This window comes from Wyeomyia smithii, chromosome 1 (assembly GCF_029784165.1).
Source record: "Wyeomyia smithii strain HCP4-BCI-WySm-NY-G18 chromosome 1, ASM2978416v1, whole genome shotgun sequence".
In the NCBI taxonomy this organism is placed as follows: domain Eukaryota; kingdom Metazoa; phylum Arthropoda; class Insecta; order Diptera; family Culicidae; genus Wyeomyia; species Wyeomyia smithii.
Window position 1 is genome coordinate 17,020,665 of NC_073694.1, and position 13,813 is coordinate 17,034,477.

At 40.2% G+C, this 13,813-nt stretch overlaps 1 protein-coding gene across 1 annotated transcript in view; it reads left to right on the top strand.

Annotated features, from left to right (window-relative positions):
- LOC129734027 (uncharacterized) overlaps nucleotides 1–10,345 on the top strand; it is a 66,431-nt gene extending 56,086 nt beyond the window's left edge. Inside the window, exons 4-7 of the mRNA XM_055695731.1 lie at nucleotides 3,790–4,606; nucleotides 4,672–5,292; nucleotides 7,579–7,756; nucleotides 8,276–10,345. Of these exons, the coding sequence (XP_055551706.1) occupies nucleotides 3,846–4,606; nucleotides 4,672–5,292; nucleotides 7,579–7,756; nucleotides 8,276–8,608 (1,893 nt within the window). The 5' untranslated portion in view covers nucleotides 3,790–3,845 and the 3' untranslated portion in view covers nucleotides 8,609–10,345. The remainder of the gene's footprint in view (nucleotides 1–3,789; nucleotides 4,607–4,671; nucleotides 5,293–7,578; nucleotides 7,757–8,275) is intronic.
- Nucleotides 10,346–13,813: the final 3,468 nt, after the last annotated feature.

Here is a 13,813-nt window from a genome sequence, read left to right on the forward strand (position 1 = left end):
TTTTTAAACTTGTATCTACAAATTTCTAAGAAGCCGCGAAACTCTGTGTGCTTGGCAAAAAAGTTTGCGTGGCCAAAATGGTAAAATAACGACAACGCGAAAAATTCTACTTAATTCCTACTGGAACCTACTGTAACAATTTTCTTTCCCGATTTTCTCCTTGTCCTTTTGTAGCGCTTCAACTATTGTTTTTTCCCTATCAGTTATAATTACCAAAAAAAGGAAAAAATTATCGCTAATCTATTTTCTTTTTATTTCGCTGTCATGCGGCCGTCGTTGTTTTTTGCAGGGAAACAAGGTGTCTAGTACCAGAACTTTATTTCGGCGAAGGATTGTCGGGAAATTATATACTTTCTGACTATACAGAGGAAGGTTAAACTAGCTGTCTGTCTATGTGAGAGGAATCTTGTGACTATTCTTGGTTCTGCGCAAAAGGCTGCTGCACGGTTAGGCTGAAATGAGAATTGTTTATCGACAAGACGAAACTTTTGAGCTCTAGCCGAAACGAATTTCTGACAATCGAGCTCCATCAGCATCCTACTGTTTATGTCATGTGATAAACAACGTTTCGCGATGATAGCGTAGCGTAAGCACGGTATATTTCGTAGATTGCAACGTTTGAACCAATCTAAGTTGAAGTAGGCGTGACAGTCATCATTGGTGACACCCATCTTTACCATTCCTTACCTTACCAAAAAGTCAGAAGCCGAGTTGTGGGCTTTTCTGTACTGTTTGCTGTAGCTCTGCAGTCTGCGCAGGGTTCGTGGGTCGTCGTCTTCGTTCCACCCTGCCTGCTGTGCACCTTACCGACTTGATCTGACGGATTGGTTTCAAGAACCATTACCGTGCTGTTGTCTGACATCCTTACGACATGCCCAGCCCACCGCAACCTGCCAATCTTGGATGGCTCTCAAAGCAGCTCCTGCAGTTCGTGGTTCATTCGCCATCTCCACGCTCCGTTCTCCATCTGCAGTCCGCCGAAAATGAAACGCAACCCCTTCCGCTCGGAGACCGCAAGGGCGCTTTGGTCCTCCACAAGCATAGTCCATGTATTATGGCCGTAGCTACCGATCCGATCAGCGGCTTTTATATGGTTTACTTGGTGCGGCGGCGAATTCTACTCGATCGGAGCGTCCTCCAGAGACCAAACTATGCAAGATTTCCTACCTGAATTTCTCTGCTGGTATCATTGTCGGCAGTAACCAGTAAGCCCAGGTACACGAACTTGTTGATCACCCCGAGTTCATCATCACCAACTTGAACTTGAAGATCCGAGTAATATCGTCGGCAAAGCCTAACAGTTGAACCAACTTTTGGATATCGTGCCACTTGTGTTATAAAAACAATAGGCAGAAGAGATCACCAGCTTGCTTTAAACCTCTTCGATTTCACTCGATTCATCATCACTTTGACCAACCGCGTTAGTTTGTCTGGAAATCCGTAATCGTGCATGATTTGCAATAGCTAGTCTCGCCCTTTACCATAGCTCAGAAATATTAGAAAGGATATGGATGAGGCGGTACTTTTGTAATAGGGGGCCAACCGACTCAGCGACACTCCCGTTCGTGCTACGGAATTGGAGGAGATTAGGTGATTAGATAGGACTCACATCAAGCAAGCGATTGTTAAAACCATTTTGCGTAACTCAAGTTGCACCACCAGTAGACGGACTCTTTTGCAACCCTACTTAACTGCGCAATGATTTATTCAAATAGCTTGTGCGTTGCACGGTAAGCAATATCACTAATAATAGCAGGAAAACACTTCATTTTACGTTGTTTTCTCCTATTCAATATTTTCCCGCACTTCCTTATTGAGAATGAGTGACGTCAGCGCGACAAACCTCTGTTTTTCAAATCCCGTTTTGCTTCTTGAAAGTTATTGATTTAGGTTACTCTCTCTCCCTATCTCAACCTGCCTCTCTCTTTAATGTTTTCAAAACTTATGTTTTTTATCGAAATCCCATCAGAAGTGATTCCTGGCCGCGCAGAAAATAACGAATCGTTAAATTGTTGTTATTGTCATATTTTAAACATATTTTTGTTAACTTTTGTTGAATTTAATATTACAACAAAGTGATAAACTGTTTTTAATTTAATTGATAAACGATTCGATTGTTCAGAGAATAATACTATTAGTTCAGTTACCCAATTCTGCTTCGTGAAAGATTAGAATGCATAAAGAGTCAATGAAAAGCCTATGTTTATTACCATGAACAGATGCATGTTAAAAAATCAGTGTGATTTTTTTCATGCTATCAATTTTGTAACATTCACTGATACTATCGATTCAGCCAATTTCAAAATAAAAGTGCCTATATTGTTGATACCTTACCTTTTGAAGTTTACCATAAAATAGCCAAATAATTGTTTTTTTTTTATGCAAAACCAAAAGTTCTTCAAAAGGGCATTACTTAAAAATGTACCGTACGATGATTTTGAAATTTTGACCAGAGATTCTGGACATCATAACGAATCGAATAGTGTACTCAGATTCTTTGGTGTATTTTTTTATAATAACGGTCTGTGGGAGCACTGTTTAGTTACTTTCAAATTTGAGCGTAACGGTGAAATTTAAACTCATAAAAATTGTGAAGAATTACTATAAACGAAGTACTAAAAAATCGAAAAATACTAGGAGTCATGGATAAAGTTTAACAAAAGCAATAGAATTTATAAATCCAAAATAAAAAGATTATCGAAATTCCATTTTCAGAAATATAGATTAACAATTAAAAAAACGTACATGGTGGTATATAATTTCAGAAGTTTATAATTTTTGTTCCACTGTTAAAGTTTCTCGACCTGTGCATTAGGCAAAATTCAACTTTTTTTTAAATAATCTCAACAATTCGAATAACTTGTTCTAAGAAAAAATCCAAAATAATTTTCATTGTGCAGAAAATTAAAAATCGATTTTACGATTTTGGCTCTTGAGTCATAAAATTTGAAGCAGATGATGCCATAGGAAATAGGGTATAAATTCACCATCCCACGTGTTCCCGAATATTCCTAGTCTAACAGTGAAGTCAACAACATTCTTCCTTGTTGAATCATGAATAACAATCGATACCACAAGGCCCACAATTTGTCCTCGGCATTAAAATTCACCTCAATGGAAATTGCTTCACCGCAAAAGCTTTTCCATTAGCCCAAGAAGACGAAGAAGAAGATGATGATGAACTCGTTGCGAATCAATTCAAATCATGATTGAATGTAAAATTGTTCCACATCGGACCCTCGTTACTTACTGGTGCTGTGCCGCCGCTAGCTGCTTCCAGAGCGTCCAAGTATCGATTTTTCTGTCATAAATTTTTATTATATAAGAAAAAAAGAAGTACCCATCACCAGCCATAGCCCAAGAGAGCGCACAGCACATCAGAAAGTTGGAGACAGCGCGAAACCGACAAAGCAAAAAAATCCAAAAAAAAGAAAGAACAGAAAAAAAAATTAAAAACGAGAACCGGTCTCAGGAAAAATGTCATATCCCGCTCGTTTCCCGATGGGGACACCGCCGTTCGGACGCGTTCCGAAAAAAGGGGGAAAATCCAATCCAATAAAAAGAAAAATTCGAGCAGCAGCAATTTGCGGCAGGCAGAAGAGTCAGGGTGCAAATACACTCCTTCTGTGTACATATAATATTGAATTTCCAGCGTAGGGACGAGGGTTTTACTGTTTTTTTTTTCCGGGAGGATAAAAAAGTAACCATTCTTTTCTCAGAAAACGACAAAAAAAAAATGTGGAAAAATTATTTTCAAACTCTGTCCTCTTTTTCTTTTTTTATTTTCAGATCGCCGTGAATCACTTTTAGCCCATTTGTTGAGTAGACAGCCAACCCCGAGCGCCATGTTACCGCAGCAGTATTGCCTCCGGTGGAAGTACCACCACAGTAACCTGCAGACCATGTTTTCCCAGCTGCTCGATCGCGGTTGCTTCTGTGATGTGACGCTGGCCTGCGAGGGCCAAACGATCCGTGCCCACCGCGTGGTCCTTTGCGCCTGCAGTACCTACTTCGACCAGCTGCTGACCAACTGCAGCACGACGGAGAAGGATCCGATCATCATCATGCGCGATGCCAAATTCGAGGACATCAAGTGCCTGATCGAGTTCATGTACAAGGGCGAAATCAACGTGGAGCACGGGTCGTTGGCTTCGCTGTTAAAAACGGCCGAGGAGCTGCGAATAAAGGGTCTCGCAGAGGTTAGCTGGCGGGACGATGAGAACGGTAGCACTGCAGGCAGTGATGCCAGCGGAAGCAATAATAACAACAACAATAGTATGAGTGTGAAAAATGGTAACACTACAGGCGGGAATAATAACAATAATAATAACAACAACAACAGTATTAAAATTGTGGAAACTAAAAAGCTGCTTGCACCACAGCATACGCTGGCGGCAGCGGCAGCATCCTCGCTAACGCCATTGACGGTGAGCAGCCTAGAGAGTCGTATATCCGACTCCCCCAATCTGCCACTGTTGACTCCACTGGCGGCAGGTTCTCCCCGGAACCCGGCCAACTGCGCTTCACCAATCAACAACTACTTTGGCAACAAGAAGAAACGTGGGCGGCCTCCACTGGATGAAGAGTACGATACCTTCCAACAGCTGTAAGTAGCAACAACAATCCTGGGCCTAAACGGGAACGTCATTTAAATCTTGCTCTTCATTTCAGACCAAAAATCTCCCACGTTGAAGGTGGTGCAGGAAGTTCTACTCCGTTCACCTCAAGCTCGCAGCTGGTTGCGGTCATGATGGACGACAGTTCCAACGAGCAACCATCGAACCATCGGGACGATCACCAGCAAAACCACCTTCAGCAGCAACAGCAGCACCAGCAGCTGAGCTCCGCTGCGGCTTCCTATCTGGAGCAGCAGAGCCGAACGATTCCACCGGAAGCCCTGCATGGTATGGAGTTCGACGAGGATGCCCACATTCCGCGGAAGTTAATCCCGAAGCTGGAGCGACCGGATACCCCGCAGGATTATATGGCAAGCATCGGAGCCAAGTTCGAGTACGATGACCAATCGCCTCCCAGTCCGAACGATCAGAACACTTCCGTCTTTTTGACTGCCCAGGAGCAGGAGGAGTGGAAAGATGTCGTCAAGATGAACGACTATCTGACGAAAGGCCGCCGGCCGCAGTTCTGGGAGGAACCGTTCACCAAGCGGGTTATGGATGGCATCAAGAACAAAACGCTCGAGATGAAAAAGGCCGCCAAGCTGTTGGGTGTCTCCTACGGTACGCTGTACGGGCGGTATCGGGAGACGTACGGTTGCCTGAAGCATCCCTATCGGTGAGTTTTTTTTTGTTTTTTGTTACCCTTTATCCTTTTTCGTAACGTCCTGAAACCTCTCTTTGACTTAAAAAAAAGTAGGAGGGTGGTATTCAAGACACGACCGCATGACGTTGGACTACGGTATTCTTATATTCCATTAAAACAAATAATAGAGAGAATTGCAACTCTAGTATTTGCTGCAATTTTATCTAACAGTGCATTTCTGGATGCTGAGACGTTAAAACGTTATAAATAATAATATATACTAACAGAATGGATATCTTTTATTTAATCGCTGTCATTTCATACATATTCGAATCAACCCTTTGTTTGCTGCACTACCAAGACAATCATTTAATTGAGCGAATTGGTAAAATTTTCCTATCTAAGCAAAAAGCAAACTTTACGAAACTATCTGAAATTGGAGCCCAGAACGATTCAACCGAAAATTTTAAATTTGAAAACTGTTTGACATTTAAACGATAAAACTCATGCTAGGTTAGTTCCAGCCCAGCATATAACTTCATGTATTTGGAAAAAAAAAACGTTTGGTTCAATAACTCAATATAGCAAGAGCTCAATCACACGTTTTTCGGTAGTTGTTATCAAGGTTTGGGCGAGTGACAGGAAAATATCTTAACTTCTTCAGTTGTTATTTAGAGCATTTCTAATTGTTTTGTTATTTTTCACGATAGCGACAAGTTTGTTTCTTTCTCTGTGTGCGAGAAACAAAATCAAAACCGCGCACCGAGAAACAAAAACGAAAATTTAATGAATGGTCATTGAGAAAACCTGCAACTCTTTTTACCAATAACTTATGATACTCAAAAGAACCCGTTTTGATCTAAATCAAATTTCTAGTAAATAAGTGTTGATCATTCATAGGTAGTAATTTTTCCTCGATGAATAAAGACTGGCTGAAGAAGTTAAAATCGCTGCTGTAAAATCAAATTCACAACTGTGTTCGTTAAGACGTTTTAATATTTTCAATGACAATAATAATCTTCGATAAACACCCGCTATAGTTATTCACACACATGCTATAACTATCTAAACACGCGTTAAAACTATTCATACACACGCTGTAGCTATAGCTATCCATACACACGCTATTCCTTTCCATACATCCGATACAACTATCTATACACACGCATAAGCTATCCAACCATGTGCTATTACTATCCATACATACGCTATAACTAATCATTACACACGCAGCAGCTATCCACACACAAGCTATAACTATCCGTACACACGCTGAAGATATACACGCAATAGCCATAATATGCTACACATGCTAGTGTCTTACACACGCTATAGCTAGCCATACACACGCAACAGCGCCATCCCTATCATCGCAAATGTCATAGCAATACAGATGCACATACGCTATATGTGCACACTGCACACACACCCAACGTTTTCACCCAACGATATCTGAATTGGATTACCGCTGGTGGGGTCCAACTCAGATCGAAGGAGCACCGAACTGAATGAAGAAATGCAGCTTCCCACTACCTCCGCCGCTGCTGCCTGATACCACCGCTCTGGTTCTGCTGCAGCTCAGTTTGGCCGCTGGAATCAGCCACCGCTGCTGATTATACAAGACCGGCCTGGTGGCCTTTCACTTGTTAACTGATGTCTGCTATGAGACGACACAGGCTATTATATAGCCCAAAGCAAAAATCCATCCGCGAGCAAACAAGAAGCGAGCTTGTGATTGGTTGAATGTGCACGACTTTTAACACAACTTTTAACTAGTTTAGTATCGAAAACATATTTAAATTATTATATGACAATCTTGCGCAATATTTCCCCTATCAATCAAGCCATTGGTGTTAAGAATCTGTTCAGTGGTAATGATAAAAGAAGCATTTTAAAACGGTGTTGAAACACCTGTTGCAGCTACCGAAAGCGAGCTCGTTATTGGTTGAAAGCTGTGAGACTGTTTACAAAGTCAGATCGGTTGTATCCGTTAGTGTCGACTGTGCTTGTGAAGAGAGGTGGTGATTGGTTGCTCGGTATGATTTAGACAATCGATGTGATTTATCAATTTTTCAATAGTGTATCTCGAACAATAGGTTATTTTTGTTACATAAATTCAACCGTAAAAGAATTTCTGATCGGTTGATGCCAAAACCTTGAAATTCTAAAAAGAAATGACTGATATATAAGCGCTCAAAACCTGACCACTTTTCCCTGGTTTTCCCCGGTTGAATTACTAAATTTTCAAATTCAGGTGCCTAACTTCGATATAGACGTTAGTCCAACGTCAAAAACTAATTCTTTAATGCTTGTTTCTAGGGGACCATTCATGGCGGCATCCCGAATGAACAACATGTGGCCAGCGGCAAACGAGAGCCCTAGCGTGGGGACTACCACCGACATCATCACGATGCTGCAGCGAGGCATTATCAGCCTGCCACGGGCGGCAGAACTCATGCACACTACCCCCTCGACCATCAGCAGCTACCTGGAGCAAGTAAGTATGGTCCGGTTGCAGCAGGACGTTGCCAGCAAGCTGTTGGCTGCCGCAAGCGCAGCAACAACTCCGCTTACGGTGATTCCGATCGTGGCGACTGCCAGTGAGCAGCAACAGCAAGAAGCTGCACTGGACATGAGCTGTCGATCGACGCCGGAACAGACGGCAGTGTCAATTTCGCCGGTCTGTACGATTCCGACACCGCCTCCTATGGTAATTCCCGTTCACGAAAAGCTACCGTAAGCGGAGAGCAGGGTAACGTCCTGTGGCCCCGTAACTGTGGAACACTTCGCTTAGGATTGCGCTAAAAAGAAAGCCAGAAAGCACGAGAAAACAGGAGGGATTGTTGTTTAGTAATTATTCGAATCGTAGTTGTTGCAGTACACAGCGCTGTGTTATTCCTAGTTAGAATCCAAACCGGTAGATTGAGTAGCGTAGATAGTCAGCCAACGAAGGCAAATGACATTTCGGTTCATGTTGTGCTTAATCGTATATCATGTTATTGTTGTGTGTTTGTAGCTCCAGGAAGTGACGGCGCATTCCGATCATGATACCCTGGCTGCTTTGAGTGCCAACACCAGTTCCGATGACGACCGAGCCCACCATCAGATGCCAACCATGTCGCTAATGTCCTCTCACGTTGAGCAACAACAGCAGCAGCAGTTGCGGGTCAAACCGGAAATCAGCATATCCGCCCTGAAGAAAAACCTACCCGCAGCTGCGAGCGGCGGCGGTAGCAGTGGCAACAGCAGCAGCAGTAGTAATATCCTTAACAACAGCAGCGGCAGCAACGGAGGCAGTCTAGCTAACGCATTAAGCGCTATTCCATCCACTTCCGCTGCCGCGCAGTAATCATACCGGCTTACAACTCTGGTAGGAAGCATGCCATAAAATGTTGAACTTTTTATAGCATACTAAAAAATAGTGTGGTTACTGTTGCGGGAAACGAAACTGTAAGCTGTTGTGACTTTCCACGAGCGGCACGGAAATGTTAAATGTGATTTTTTTGTGAACTATTTTAAAGTTTAGCTTGTAGATTTGCAGAACATTTCAATTTCGATTCGTTCATTCTACTTCGTTCGAGGCGATGCCATTTCTGATTTTGTTTTAGTTCCGTTCTAAAGCGGGGTGAACGGAACATTTCCATTCATTCGTAGCTGAATTTAAACTTTAGTTCAACACCCCCGGACTAGTTGTGTATACTACCAGCTCTATAATAGGTTTAACAGAGTTCCAGGAGCCGTTAGTTTCGTTTTTAATTAGTGAGAATCTTGCGTACTTCATCCATCTGTTTAGGATTAGGGAAAAAGGTGCTTATTTCATATTTCCACTATATTTTCTTTTTTTTGTATAAGGAGAAAGGTCTGTTGTTATAGAACCAATGCCATCTCGTAGAGGTTAGGCTAGTTTAAATCGGAGAAATACCTTACCGGATAATCTGCCATTGCAATTCCAGCAGGAGCTATTATGAGTAGCCAAATTATAATTTTTATTCTGGTTTAGTTTCTTACTTCTGTGCGAAAATATCGACTGATCTGTGAAGTGTTAGATAGGCAGTTATATACTCCAAATCAAAAGAAACAAACCATGCGAACGGTTTAGGCAAAAAACATTCCTCGTCCACTTTGCTGAAAGAACAAACAAACAAACAATCCATTCGATTAGTGCGTAAAACGATAAACTACAGTGTGGTTTCTCTTTTCTAAGGTTTTTTTTCGCGTTCGTGTAACTTATCTAAAAAAAATAGAGTATACATACACAAATACTGCAGAAAAACAAATACAAAAACTTTACAGTAAAAACAAACAAACACACAAAACGGTATTCTTATTTTCTAGAATTGCTCTACAAACAAACAACACAAACACAAATCATAACTAATAATAGTAGCAAGTATAATTTCACAACACTGTTGTAGAACAAACATAAGCCGAATGATTCTTTAGTTTTCATCAAAGGTCAACAAAATTGCCCTCCCCATTTATATCTAAACACATAACAACGGAATGTGCAATCACTCTACACTAGCTAAAATAATACACTACAGATGAAGAGAAATGAAATAAAAATTATAGAACAGCCCGAAACGGACTTGAGCAGCACATAAAAATATTTAATCACCGATTAAGGTAAGGTTACACACTAGTAATAAGAGTCACGCGAGTAAGATATACGGAAGAAAAAAAAATGATAGTAGGCGCAGTAGGCGATGAAGACATATTTAAAGTGAAAAAATATATACGGAAGCAAAGTATAGAACGTCAAAATGTGCCTGAATGGTTTCCCCAAAACTACAAATATTAAACTAAAGTTTCAGTAGAGAAACATAAAAGGACAGACAGCAAGTACAGTAAGCGAAAATATGGTGAGCAGATACTATTTCCTGGTTTTTGATTATCGTCCGTTTGTTCCTTTGTTCCCGTTGTCGTAACTGTATAGGTAATCGTGTCTAAGCAAGCAAAATGATGTATTTATCAGTAAAATATCGAAATCAACAGCAGGATTTGCGTACTATGTGGATAAAACTATAGAGGAAAACGTGACACTGAATAAATAAGAACGGAATTAGGAAGGAGATTTGAAACTGAACGCTGGTTAGTGTGATTTTGTATATGCCGAAAAACGTTGAAGGAACCGCTTTATGAGGGTAAAGGTCGTCCAGAGGTAGGGAAAACTGTTTAAATTTTTTCCTGAGAGATTTTCATTACAAAAATCAAATTTTTACAACTTCGAGCTTTGAGCGCCGTTACCTTTGAGAAGTAACTGTTCATACACGCTTTCACCGCAAAGACCGCTTCTACTGCAACGCATGAATTTTTTTAACCCAAGCTTGTCCAAAAGGTCACATTTTGGTCTTTGGAACCCTTTACCAGAGATTCAATTGTAACATTCACATTGCGGTTTTTCACCAAATAGGTCATTAAAATCATTAAAAATTGAAATTGTGAAAGTAGATTTTTGTTGTTTATGATTGTATTTTGCCCCGAAAAGTTTACTGATCATGTTGCTTTAATTTCAGTCTCAATTGACCCTAAGGTTGTTTTTTGTGTGAAAAATGACGAAAAATTATATTTAATTTTTGAAACCCGAAGCCTTACATTGATAATGAAGAAATGAATATAAACCGGAAGTTGTTCAGGTTAGTACACAGATACTAGAGCTATTTCGTGTAATTCCGTTGATCCTACGGATTTCAGCGTATTTTTACGATTTTTACGCAATTATCTACCGTACATCCGTAGAAGTGAAATAAGTTCGTTAATCTGGCAAGCCTGCATAGAATCGATTTTATAATCGATACGACCTGCCAGAAAGGCGATAAACAAAAACCCAATAAAAAAATTGTCGATCGACGCAGTTTACACTATAGGCATGAGATTAACGGTCTAATCGTTGCTGAATTCGTTTATTTGGTTAACGTGTTTTTTTGTTTCGTTTTGCGAAAAAACAGGTCGCTGCCAAGAATCAAATTTCAAAATTGGCAAAATTTCAATGGGTGAACATGAAGCCAAAGAGGAGGTACAGTAAACAAAACAGGTACACAAATTCTAACTTTTGTTATTATTTCCAATCGTTTGTTAATTTGTTTCTGTCGTAACTGTATAGGTAATCGTGTCTCATTCGAAAAAAGGTGTATTTATAAGTGAAATATTGAAGTCAGCATAAGGATTTGTGTACTATGCGGCTAAAATATAAAAGAGAAGTTCAGCGTGATTTTTTCATGCCGATATACAAGAAAAAACAACCGCTTCGTGAATACAAAAGATATTTAAAGGTAGGTAAAATTTTTTTACGAAAATTCATCATATGGTGATAAAAATAAAACAAATTACACAAAAAATAATTCGTAACATTATACAACATTATACATAATTATTCTGCAGTTTTCAAAATGTAATTCCTTTTGTTTTGTAAAAAACAGGAGTATTGAAAGTGTAAAAAAAGTCAAGACATGTCTGCTGCTTTTCTCATTACTACTGACTCGAAAAAGTTGCGATAAAGTAACATAAGGGCAATTACCAAGTACAGTGAACAAAACAAAGGTACGCAAAGTCCTATTTTTGATATTGATTTTTATTTGTTTGTTCATTTATTTTTTCGTAACTGTGCAGGTGTTCGTATCGCAGCAAAAAAAGTGTATTTATACTTTTGAAGTCTACAAAAAAAACTGCTTGACTAAAATATAGAAGAAAATGAGTGATATTTATATGCTGAATAAAGCTACCCCTTCGTAAAGAAATGAGATGGCCAAAGGTAGGTGGAAAATGTTATCTATGAAAGAATCTTAAAAGGACTTTATATTCACAAATAATAATTCGTAATGTTGTACGATATTGATTAATATAAACAGATACATTCCGGAATGTATCGTTCATCATTTTGCTATAACACCGGTGATATTGATGTTCTTGATATGTGAAAAAGTAAGAATTTGAATTTACGACAGACATAGTTCTAGAATTTTTTCTCCAATGTTCGACATTACAAAGCAGACTGTTGGAATTATAATACTGCACGCTTTACAAGGGTACTTTTAACTATGCTGCTCTTCACATTTTGGTATCTCATGCTTTACGGTACTTAAGCGGGTATTACACGAAGCAAATATTTGCTATTTTTGGTACGGATTTTATTTTGTGCAAATAAAATTCGTACCAAAAATAGCAAATGTTCGCTTCGTCTAATACCTGCTTTACAGTGTTGTCGATAATGTACAAAACACTGCAACAAACCGGATATTTTCCAATTACAAAAGCAATACAAGAATTTTATCTAAAACAAACAAAACTCTTCGAAAGGGTTTGGCATCGCAGTAATTCTACGAGGCCGATCGTAACGTGGACTAATGGGTACGGCCAGCTCAGCAGGTTCATCGCTGACTGATGTTCGGCCTGCTGTATTCGTTGGTGGCTCAGCTGTTCTTGGTGTGGGTGAATGATAAACTTTAAGATGTGACGTTTGAACCGTTGACTGGACTCGGCACCGTTGCCATACTACCAGTTTTCTCGACGACTGTAGCTGGCACTGGAAGGAACGTCGGTGATAATTTATTCGTTAGCTAGCTGCATGTTCTTCAAAAGGGACTCCGAAATAAAATAAATCTTGGAACCAACGACCGAACATCAGTGTGGCAGGAGGAACTCCCGTGACGTGTATCTCTACATGTACTCATTAACTGCGGCGTTAACTAGTAATGTAAATATACTCTTCAAGTGCTTCTACTGGATTTGTTCTTTTGAGTTCAGAACCTCCACGGATCTTTTGTCATAGGTTGTAATGTCGATCGCCTCACACAACCTGGAAAGTGGATCTGTGATATTCGCCTGTGCTACGTATGCAATGGGATGTCGATATGACTGCACGCGAAGGACCCATCTTTATTGACGCTTGTTTGGGCTAAAGATGTCACTAAAGATGTGAGCGAGCGGTTTATGGTCAGTGAGGATCGTTAAATCCAAGTGCATCCCAAATTACTACGTTGCCCAAACAATAGCAAGAGCTTCTTTGTCCAACGTAGAGTAATTCTTAACTGTCTTGGAGCGGCTTTCGCTAGCATAAGAAACTGATCTCGGTTAAGAATTTCTGGCTTGAATCAAAACAGCACCTAAGCCGTTAACGCTTGCATCGGTAATCAGCATAGTTTTGTAGTGAGGATTATAAAAGTCCAAATGATTGGGGTTTGAAACGACTTGATGACTTCGTTTCTTTCAACTAAGGGAACTTTACTTTCCTCTAGTACTTTACTTAAGCACTCTTTCGATGCACCGCTAAAAGATTTCAGAGGCCACCTTCATTCCGAAGATGAGTTTCTTATACCGGTAATAAGCATCCTGAGGGTTCAGGTTTTAATTCAATTTGGTTAAATGTCTTTGCCAAATCAATCTTACTAAAAATTTCGCATCCCACCAAGTGAGGCATCATTTTCTCGAAGGTTCGCAGAGGATGTTTTTCCGGGATTATCACCTTATTGGCCTGGCGCCTATCTATGCATAGCCGCATGTTGCGTCCACCGTCCTTGGGCGTAACCACGAGATGAGTGGAGCGGGCTCAATAATG